General features: G+C 32.4%; 1 protein-coding gene across 4 annotated transcripts; it reads right to left on the bottom strand.

The window, feature by feature from the left end:
- Window positions 1–104: 104 nt before the first annotated feature.
- LOC106071702 (cyclin-C-like) lies at window positions 105–9,909 on the bottom strand. 4 transcript variants are annotated; one of them, XM_056012710.1, is made up of 12 exons: window positions 9,514–9,903; window positions 9,179–9,258; window positions 6,615–6,721; window positions 6,425–6,509; window positions 4,992–5,061; window positions 4,405–4,456; window positions 4,179–4,270; window positions 3,848–3,939; window positions 3,667–3,734; window positions 2,584–2,663; window positions 1,748–1,860; window positions 105–428 (listed from the first exon to the last, which is right to left on the bottom strand). In XM_056012710.1, exons 2-12 carry the CDS (start codon window positions 9,208–9,210, stop codon window positions 347–349), a joined length of 873 nt encoding a protein of 290 aa, XP_055868685.1. In that variant the 5' UTR covers window positions 9,211–9,258; window positions 9,514–9,903; the 3' UTR covers window positions 105–346. The 4 variants fall into 4 exon arrangements, with proteins under 4 accessions (XP_055868685.1, XP_055868686.1, XP_055868687.1 ...); XM_056012711.1 differs by having other exon boundaries at window positions 9,667–9,903; XM_056012712.1 differs by having other exon boundaries at window positions 9,721–9,903.
- Between the last annotated feature and the right edge of the window lie 34 nt (window positions 9,910–9,943).

Raw genomic sequence — 9,943 nt, 5'->3', positions numbered from 1 at the left:
ATTTAGTGTTAACAACTAAGACTAACCACCTAATCAAATTTGTCTACAAATAATAGACCTCCATCACCTTTAAAAATAAATCAGAGAAACCTTGTTTTGTAAGAAAGTTTATATATTTACAATAAACACACATACAATACATAAACTTTATAGTCTTGAAATCATGAGTACAAATATCAGACATATAACCTTCTAAACTATTACTTAATTACTACTTAAGTTAGATACCAGTGTCTTCTTGATTCTTTTGAGATTGGTGTGATAATGTTTAAATTTTTCAATTTAAAGTTTAGGACATTCAATAGAAAGATGTGAATGCTGAGATTATGGATATGCAGGTAGTTTGCTAAGACACACCACTAGACATCTGTTGCTGGTTAGGTTGCTGCTGCTGTGAGTTGTCTTGTATTGTTGCTTCTGATGGAGGTCTGTGAACACACAAAACAGAATAAAAAATTGTATGAATTTAAGTTCATTCATTATAAACAGCCAACATGTTTCTAAATCATTCAAGCGGAAATGCTCTCTTTTCCAGATCAATAGCTCTTGAATCAGGTGATGTTTTTTTTTTTTGTTTTTAGGCTTTTGTATAGGTCAGTGCCCTATGGACCAGGTTTTTTTTTGGTTTGAAAAAAAAAAGGGGGGGGAATCTGGAAGAAGATTTCAGTGCTGCCTTTAGGTAGTCAGCAAACACAGCTCAGCCCAAGTCAGGCATCAAACTCAAGCCCCCTTGATAAGTTAAACAGTTTAAGTTTCTCAGCCACACAACTTGTTTCAGTAGCTAACAGGATTAACATTCCAGGTTAGGACAATGTCTCTACTGTCTTTGCTCTTCAGAATTAACCCAGCATCTGATAAGGAGTCAGTCAACAACCAAATTTTCTAACAATTTAACAGCCATTCCATTAATTTTAGTAACTGCTCAAAGTGACTGCATTATTAGTCTTGGGAACTATTCCATCCTTCCAGGAACTATGGGTTAAGCACTGCAAATTTGTGCTGGCACATCTGTGGCTTACAAGACCTATTGCAAATAGTTTCTAACTGCAATATGAAGCTGGTGCAAGTATTGAGACACTTTCTATTGCAATGCTAATGCTGCCAGTCTTGCTCCAACGCACACTGTAAAGCATCATAAATTTCAGTCTTTAGCAGCAGTCTCCTAGTGCAAATGGGAGTTCTACACACCTTACAGACATTTTGAGTGTTCAACAATTATTTTTCTCTCCATTTATTTCACAATCATTCCATGTGTTTTTGAGATATTAAAGAGATCTGTTTTTGAAGGGTTCAAGGTAAACAATCTAGCAGAAGAGTAAATGTCATAAATATCCAAATTTTGATTTTAGGATGATTATATTTTGAAGAATTATAACTGTCAAACCAGTTTTCAATGTGTGATCAATTAGTAATTTTTTCCCAAAAGATATAGTTTGTCAAATTTTTAGGAAAATTGTTTTTGAAATAACCGTCCAGTGTCAAGGTTACAATTTCCACAGATAAAGAATTTGCAAGCTAATATAGAAATCGTAAAAACCAGCTAAAAATAAAACAACAAATATTGTTTACAGAATCAATAGCATAAGGTTAGTAAATTATATTGAAGTGAACAGTAGAAAAAAAAAAGAACAATTCTTTTGCTGAGTTTTTATTGTTGAAGACATCCATGAACACAAACTGTACAACAAATCGTACTCATCCTCTTAGAAACAATATTAGATTACATCCAATTAATTTAAGGCATCACCTTGACAGACTTGGCTTTGGCATTTTAGCAAGTATTGCTTGAATCTCTTTCTTCTCATCATAAGTTTTCCACATTTCATATAATGAGACCATCATCTTTGTGACGTCCATGCACTGTGGGGAAAAAAAATGGACTAATTAAAAGAGAAACAAAATTTCAAAAACATTCCCCCTCATCAATTTTATGCATTTATGAATAGAAAAATCTATTTGAATTGGCTTTAAAAAAATTCCAACTAAAGGAGAAAATGTTAGGATGGGAAAAAAAAGGTGTATCAGCATTTTGTAAGCAAATCACACAGTACTTAATGATAAACAAACTCCTGTCATTAAGATAATCTTTTTCAATATCCTATTTCCTTAGAAGGGCTGGTGCAGCAGTGTTTACTAATACTACAAGCCCTAAGTTTCTATCCACTCACACTATATTTGACCCTCTTTCTAAGTCTTATCAAACTTGTCTTGAGAATATACCATTCAACCTTTTTAGGCCCTGACAATGTTATCAATAGTTAGGAATACATTTCTGTTCCTCTTTCATTTTATGAAATATAAAAAATGTTCTACAAAATGTTTAAGTTTACTGAAACAATTCTATACTTAAGGACTCATCAAGTTTCTGGACATGAACAGACAGTATCTAGGCTTTGAATCTGTACCGGTACCAAAAAAACTGACAGTAAAACGGACAGCATCTGTCTTAGTTGTTTTTTTCATGCCAGATGTTCTTTAGATTCAACGTTGCTATGTTGCTCTGTGCAACTCTGGCAATATCAACATTCTTATTAAAATTTTTACTCACAATAAAGAAGTTAAGATTAAAGGGATCACACTTACCTTGTCTATATCCACATTGAGTTCAGCACACCAACCCTTGATATCTTTTTGTTTCACTATGGCCGCAAGATGGAGACATGCTATACACAAACAAAAAAAAAACACTTAAAATAGCTTAAAATATAATGCTAAATTTCAGATCAAAAGAATTCAAATTTAATTTCAAACTTTGCAGTTTTTAAGAGAAATAAAAAAAAATGTCTAAGTTTTTTTTTGTGACTGATTCAGGCAACCTGTTCCACTTGAAATGAGGCACTATTTATATGAAATCATGGACATAAAACCCAAACTTTGATGCCATATTGAAAACATAAATCACTGCATCAAAAACTATTTCAGTGTCCATTATTTAATCATAAATAGCAGCCATTATCATTTAATTAGAATTTCCCTTTGGTATTTATTAATCTCTTTTAAAAGTGATTTGTCAGTTACCACTAAAATTAGACAGCGAAAAAAAAAAAAAAAAACAAGAAATCTATGAAAAAAATACTTTAGAAAAAAATCATACAAGAGAAAGAACTGCACATTTACAGCTATATTTCTCAATACTCAGGTTTATTTCCTTTTTTTTTTTGTATTTAACTAAATTCATTAATTACCACAAATAAATTAATCGGTTAAGGTTTCATTGATTCATGTTTTGTTAGGGACAATGAATAACTGTGTGCAAAGTTTCAACTCGGTCTGAGAATAGAAAGTGAGAGAAATAACATGCACAAAATGTGTACCAGACAGACAGACAGAGTTGATAAAAGCTTTGTCAGAATGAACAATAATGTTGGCTTTCCCTCTTTCCATGCTTTTTATTGTAAGGTTAAACATAATTTAATTTTCATACAATTTATTCAGTTTTCTTAATTTAGATTGCTAACAATCCCAATTTGTAATTTCAGTCTCTTAAAGCTATTACTCTAAGATGCTTAACCAAGAGTTATCTTACTTAACATTAGCCTAAGATAAAATAACAAACTATTTCAATAGTTCTGCAATAAACAAAATAATACAATACACTGTGGCCAATTCTACACTGATGTACACAGCTGACAATACTTGGGTATGCCAGTGTTAAGTACAACTCACCGAGAGCTATAAGGTATGGAGGATACAGTAATGGGGCATCAGTTCTTAGTGAGTCATTCACCATTTTCCTGATGACAAAGAGAATATATTGGATTAATTTTGTATGTTTAAAAATAGTTAGGCATAAATAAACTGTTGAGACTCATTATTGTTATGTTAGGATTAAAGATGATATACAGACCAGGCAACGGGGAGTAGATCTGCCTCAGCATTGAGATCGGCGCAGAATTTGACTAACGGTCTGTAAGGGTGGTACATGATTAGGCAACAGTCCTTGAAGTAGCAAAAAATTTAAACAATAAAGTTTAATGACAAAAATCTCATTAAAATTATATTTTTCTGATTTTATCAATCTCTATTTTATTTTTTTTTTAAATTAGCTACTGAAAGCTGAAATACCGTTCTGTTTTTGAAATTTGGAACTATTGAATCAATGTAAGTGCAAGAAAAAAATATTCAAATGATAATTCAAATCTACTTAAAAACAATAAATTGAAACATAAAAGAATTACCATCATTTCAAGAAGATAAAATTCACATTCCAAAACATGCTGAGTCCTGTAAGGATATTCTCCACTAAATGCATGGCCAAATTTATTTTTCACTGCAAATTCAGAGGATTAAAAACTTTGTATTTATAGTTATCTGACATAGATGAAAATCTACATTGATTATATTTATAAGAGCTTGACTATTATGTTTATCAAAACTTTACTATAGAAATAAAATAAAAATTACCTATACTTTGACAAGCAGTCATTAGTCGACTGTTGGAAATGACACCAAATTCCTGAAATATTATTAGTATTATTTTGGCATTAAACCACTTGTAAGTAACACTTGGTACAAATCTTTTAAAAATAATATCTACTAAGTGCTGAAAGCTCACAATGTTCAGCAGAAATCAAGAAGTTGAAGTTGGATCATATATCATTATTTTATTATTATTGATATTATGTTTTGTAGAATTTTATTTTATTTATTTACTTATTTTAAATTTCTTAATTAATTATAAACAGAGAAACAAGAACTGTGAATCCTTGCTTAACTAATGCAACATTACATAAGTTTTTGCACAATTACCTAATCAGAAATAACTTAAAAAAAATCAAATACTATAAAAACTCTATATCTAATTCTTCCATTATGTGGCTGTTGATGAGCAACCAGCAAACATGTTCAGATTGTGATAGATAGAAGAACACTAAGCGTACAGATGTTTCCTTAAAACACCTTTTAACTATGTATATACAACATGTTATGGGGAGAACAAAATAATATTATTAAAGATTAAACAAAAAACAAAAAATTAAATTTATGGGTACCTCCACTTTAGATGCTAGAAATGCACATGTTGGTGCCATCAGCCAAGGATCAATACATTTTAAAGAATTCCTGTAAAAACAAAACATAAATTGACATATTATATATATATTTCATATACTATATACCAGTATATGATGGCAATGTCATCGATTCCGAAGATTAAGGATGTGTGCAATGATTCAGATAGCTATGCTAACCCAGTTGCAACCTGCATAATTTTCTTCATCTTGTGCAGACAAAGCCATTGTCCGCTGGTGGTCATTATAAGTTAAGTTTTCTTTCCGTCTTCTGTGCCTTTTTTCAATAATGGCTTTTCTCAAATGTTTGTCTCGCAGCCTTTGTGAGAGCTCTAAAACTGTCCTTTTCAGAGGAGAGCTGCTGCCAGCTACTTTCTTCTATGCCAGTGAGGGCGAAATGGCACCTGAGTTGATCTTTATAGTACTTACTTATGCCATCCTCCTTTAAGCTCGCCAAAGAAGATCACCTTTGCCATGCAGTCATCTCCTATGTGCAGCTGTTGAATGGTAGTTAGTGCTTATATATGTATATGTGCGTATATTTATGCCTTTGTATTTACTGTGGCTAAAGCACTTTGCTGCTATAGAGGTTTAGGCAAGTTAGCTGACAGCATCTTACACTGGTAGATTTCTAAGATTTCATTAGCCGCAATCTAAGCATCATAATAGTGGTTTAATTTATATTCTGCTGTATTCTAATTCAAAGTGAGACTTCCTCCTGAAAATTCTTTTACATTTACTCTAAACCATCTCATCTCTGTCTGTGGTCCTTTCTGGGGAATAGGCCACCAACCAGCTTCCTCCAGACATCTCGCTTCTGGGCGAGTCTCTCCAACTGTTCCCACTCCTTGCCCACCTGTTTGGCATCTGCTTCCAAATCGCGTCGCCATGACATTCCTGGGCTGTCCCTTCTTCCTCTTTCCTTGGGGGTTCCAGGTTAGGGCTTGCTTTGAAATGTTGGATGCATGATTGCAAAGGGTGTGACCAATACATCTCCAGCATTTCTGAAGGATATCTACTTCAATGGGCTGCTGCTTTGTTCTTTGCCACAGTTCATCATTTGATATTGTCTAGCCAGCGGATTATAAGAATCTTCCTCGGGCAGGTATTGATGAATACCTGGATTTTTTTTCATGGTGGTGATGGTGGTTCTCCAGGTCTCCGCTCCACTTAATGAAGCAGAGAAACCAAGGATATTTTTTTAAAATTATTTCAGCTGTTAGAAGATTTTCTCTGCTGAGTTAACAATAGATAGCAGTTTGATGCTGCACAGACAAAAAGTTAAGATTTGAAAACCTAAAATATAAATCTATAATATGAATAGTAACATATAAATATACATAGTGATACACTTAAAATTGGTTATCATAATCTTTAAAAATAAATAATGCCCCAAGGGTAAGAACACATTTTACCTTGCATAAAATCGTTTGAAATAAATCGTTGCTGTAGCTATAACTTGCTGCCTAAATTTCAGCTGTTCTCCAAGTGCTTGTATAACTGCAATATAGAGTTCATTTTTTTATTTCAACCCTGGTCCATATGTAATTAGCTTTTCGATAAGTTGATATATAACATACATCATGTACTAAACTATTTACTTACCATTTGCAAAAAGCATTATAATTTTTTGATATTCCTCTTCAGTAATAACTGTTAAGTCATTATGTCTTTCCCTATATAGATCTTGTCTGTCAAGTATCCATTGCTGGCTGAAATGTTGAAATACAAATAGTCAGATAACTGTATAAAAAGAAAGAGAATGGTCTTCTCAAACGAAAAATAAATTAGAAACATTTTAAACAAATTGAGAAATGCTTGGGTTGAGTAAGGTCTGGAGATAGAATATTCCAAAACATTTTAACGAGCTAAGTCTCATATCTCATAAATTTACAGACAATACTCTTCAAAAGAGAAGAGAATTATGTCTTAAGCAGTGTCAATCTAGTTATGCATGTTAATCAGTGCCTCTGCTAAATCACTGGTTTTCCTAGCTGATTCAGGCAACCCATCAGATGCTCTAATAGCAATGGGGAAAAAGGAGGACTTGTACTAATTTGTCCAAGTATATATGGAATAATAAAATGTGCCTCTATGTATGTTTTTTCTGAGTGTTTTATTAGGTTTTGTTTTTGTAAATTATGGTTCTGTGTTTTATATGTATTATTGCTTCTTTACTTTTTAGAATTCCATCCTAAAGTGTCTCTACATTTAGTGATTTTACTAATGGTGTTACTCTAATAAAATATGAATATTTGTTTGTTATAAATCCCATGGCTCTATTTTGCATCTGTTCTAGTTTCTTATAATAAAGTTTTCTTGAGTTGAGGGTCCCAAACAGAGGACACATATCCAAATATTGACCTAACCAAGGTTAAATAGCACATTTTAGTTTTATGTCCTTGTTCAATATGAAAAAAATATCAATAACCCCAAATACTTTGATTTTTTAATAATTTTGCAAACAAAGGGATTTCAGGATTATTTTTCATTTATTAGAACACCTAGATATTTTGCGTTTTTAGTTATACAAATATTATCTATATGCATCCTCATTTTGGAACCCCTTTAAAAGAGAACCATTCAAAAAAGTTAATATTAACAGATGCAAAATAGAGCTCTAAGATTAATAACAAAAGAAGAACACATTTGAAGTCTAAGTAGAACACCATTAGTAAAATCACTAAATTTAGAGACAATTCAGAACAGTAGACTAAAAAGTAAAGTGGCAATAATACTTAAAACATTGACCCATAACTTATAAATACAATTTATAACCACAACCAAAAAAATACTCAAGACACACATAAAGATAAAACATTTATTTCTATTTAAGTATTTCCATATTATAAGTATGCTAGGACAAATTCAGTGAGTCTGAGTCTCTAATTAACATGCACATCTAGATTAACACATGTGGATATGGGTAAGACATAAATATCTTCAATTCTGTTCTTTCACGGAATGTCTGTAATTCATAAGATCAGATAAGAAGAAGGACAATTGGTTTGAATGTGTATATGCCCAAGATCCATGGGAGTTTGCAGCACACAGTGCTACACCCTGGCAGAGCCTGCAAACTGTATTAGCACTAGCACTTTGGATACATCAGCTGCATGGAGAGGGGCAACTGCTTTGTTGGTCATGTCATTCCAACCATAGCTAATACCCATAGTCATTACATTATCTGCCCCATAGATCACAATATCTGAGAGGGGAACTTAAATACTTATTTTTTTACTAAGATTTTCTAGACTTGGACTCTATTAATACTATACTATTGTAGTATTATTACAATTGGACAGATCAAATGAGGCAGCAGCCTCAGCTAATTCATGGACAGCAAGTTGAAGCTCCTGTTCGGTTAGTGCAAGAAGAGCACAATCCTCCATATAGAGCAGCTCAGTAGCAATCATCTCTTTTAATTTTTGTATGGGAGAGCAGGTGCTGCATGTTAAATGTGCTGTCGTGGATGCGGAACTTAATACAGATGCGTCGCCTCATTTTATTTAGCATTGCACCAAAGAATATTGCATAGAGTGTTGAAGCAAACACACAATCCTGCTTCATAGTGGAAAGTAGCTGTCGGCAGATGGCCTCTGAAAGAGACAGTTGTAAAGCTCTCACAAGGGCTGCGGAACAAACATTTGAGACTCAAAGAAAAGCTATTATTGAAGACAGGTGCAAAAGACGTAAAGAAAACTAAAAGACAGCCAGCAGTAAATGGCTTTGTCTGCACAAGATGTGGGAAAATAGGCAGGACACAATTGGGTCTGCATAGTCATGTAAATTACTTCATGCATCCTTAATATTCAGATTCAAAGACATGGCCATGGCAATTATTATTATATAAATCATTATTACTTTAATAAACTAAAATTTACTTTCAGATCTATATAAGTCTAGATCATAGATGATCTTGATTTGAATCTAATTTAAGTCAAAGTAGATCTAGATTTAAAGAAATAATTTTTAAATCATTTTAAGGTATTTCGAACCTAAACGTAGACTCCATCATGGAGTCCATGTTCTATTTAGAAAAGATCTAAATCTAAATTATATAAATTAGACCTAAAATAATCTCTCTACTAGAGTCTATCTAGACTATAATGATCTATATAAATATATAAATTTAAATATTGACTTTAGTCAACTTTAACGGTACTTACTAGTGAGAACTTGCCCAGAAATTTCCAGCCATCGAAATTGATTATATATAATTTTATTTTTTTATACTTAATTTATAGATCTAGATTAAGTCAATTAAGTATACAAAAACTATACATTATACATCTAGATTCTAGAATCTATACATACATATTGTAACATATGATATAGATCTAGATTATTATTATAGAATATATCAATATAATTTTATTATAGATCTATCTAGATTCTTTCTATTAATTTAATTAAACTAATTAAAGTCAGAAACTTAGAATGGTTATTATCTATATTATGGTAGAATCTACTAGATCTAGACACTCTGTGACTCTACTTCTACCCTAGTCAGGCTAGTGGTCCCTAGCCCTAGGCTAGCTGTAGCTGAGTGTAGCTGTTACAGTTACTGTAGACACTGTCACTGTAGTAGTGAAGTGTAGTCGTAGTCTAGTCAGTAGCTGTGGCTCCTTCACCTACAAGACTAACATTTACTAACAAGAGTTTACAAGAGAGTCAGTACGACAGTACACTCACACTGTCAGTCACTCACACTGTGACTGACTCAGTGACTGTGTCGACTGTGACTACGATCTATGCTTATTAATTATTTAAAATTTAAAGGATTTTCTTAACAAAGAATAAAAAACTATTGTTTTCCCCCATTTAATTCAAGATTAAATTTAGATAAGGATCTAGATCTAGATTGAATCTAGAATAACTAGTTCATTTGTAATAAGAGAAACAGAAAGTTGTAATTCTATAACCGGTATGGA

This window comes from Biomphalaria glabrata, chromosome 15, assembly GCF_947242115.1.
Source record: "Biomphalaria glabrata chromosome 15, xgBioGlab47.1, whole genome shotgun sequence".
Taxonomy (NCBI): domain Eukaryota; kingdom Metazoa; phylum Mollusca; class Gastropoda; family Planorbidae; genus Biomphalaria; species Biomphalaria glabrata.
This window is presented reverse-complemented; position numbering and strand designations above follow the sequence as displayed.

What these genes read in the sequence shown, in the direction of transcription:
- LOC106071702 (XM_013231863.2), bottom strand. Translation starts at nt 9,210, where the DNA reads ATGGCTGGAAATTTCTGGGCAAGTTCTCACTA. An exon ending in TTCAAACGATTTTATGCAAG is followed by an intron (nt 5,062 to 6,424) that starts GTAAAATGTGTT and finishes TTGTTTTTACAG; the next exon opens with GAATTCTTTAAAATGTATTG. An exon ending in TTCTAGCATCTAAAGTGGAG is followed by an intron (nt 4,457 to 4,991) that starts GTACCCATAAAT and finishes ATAATATTTCAG; the next exon opens with GAATTTGGTGTCATTTCCAA.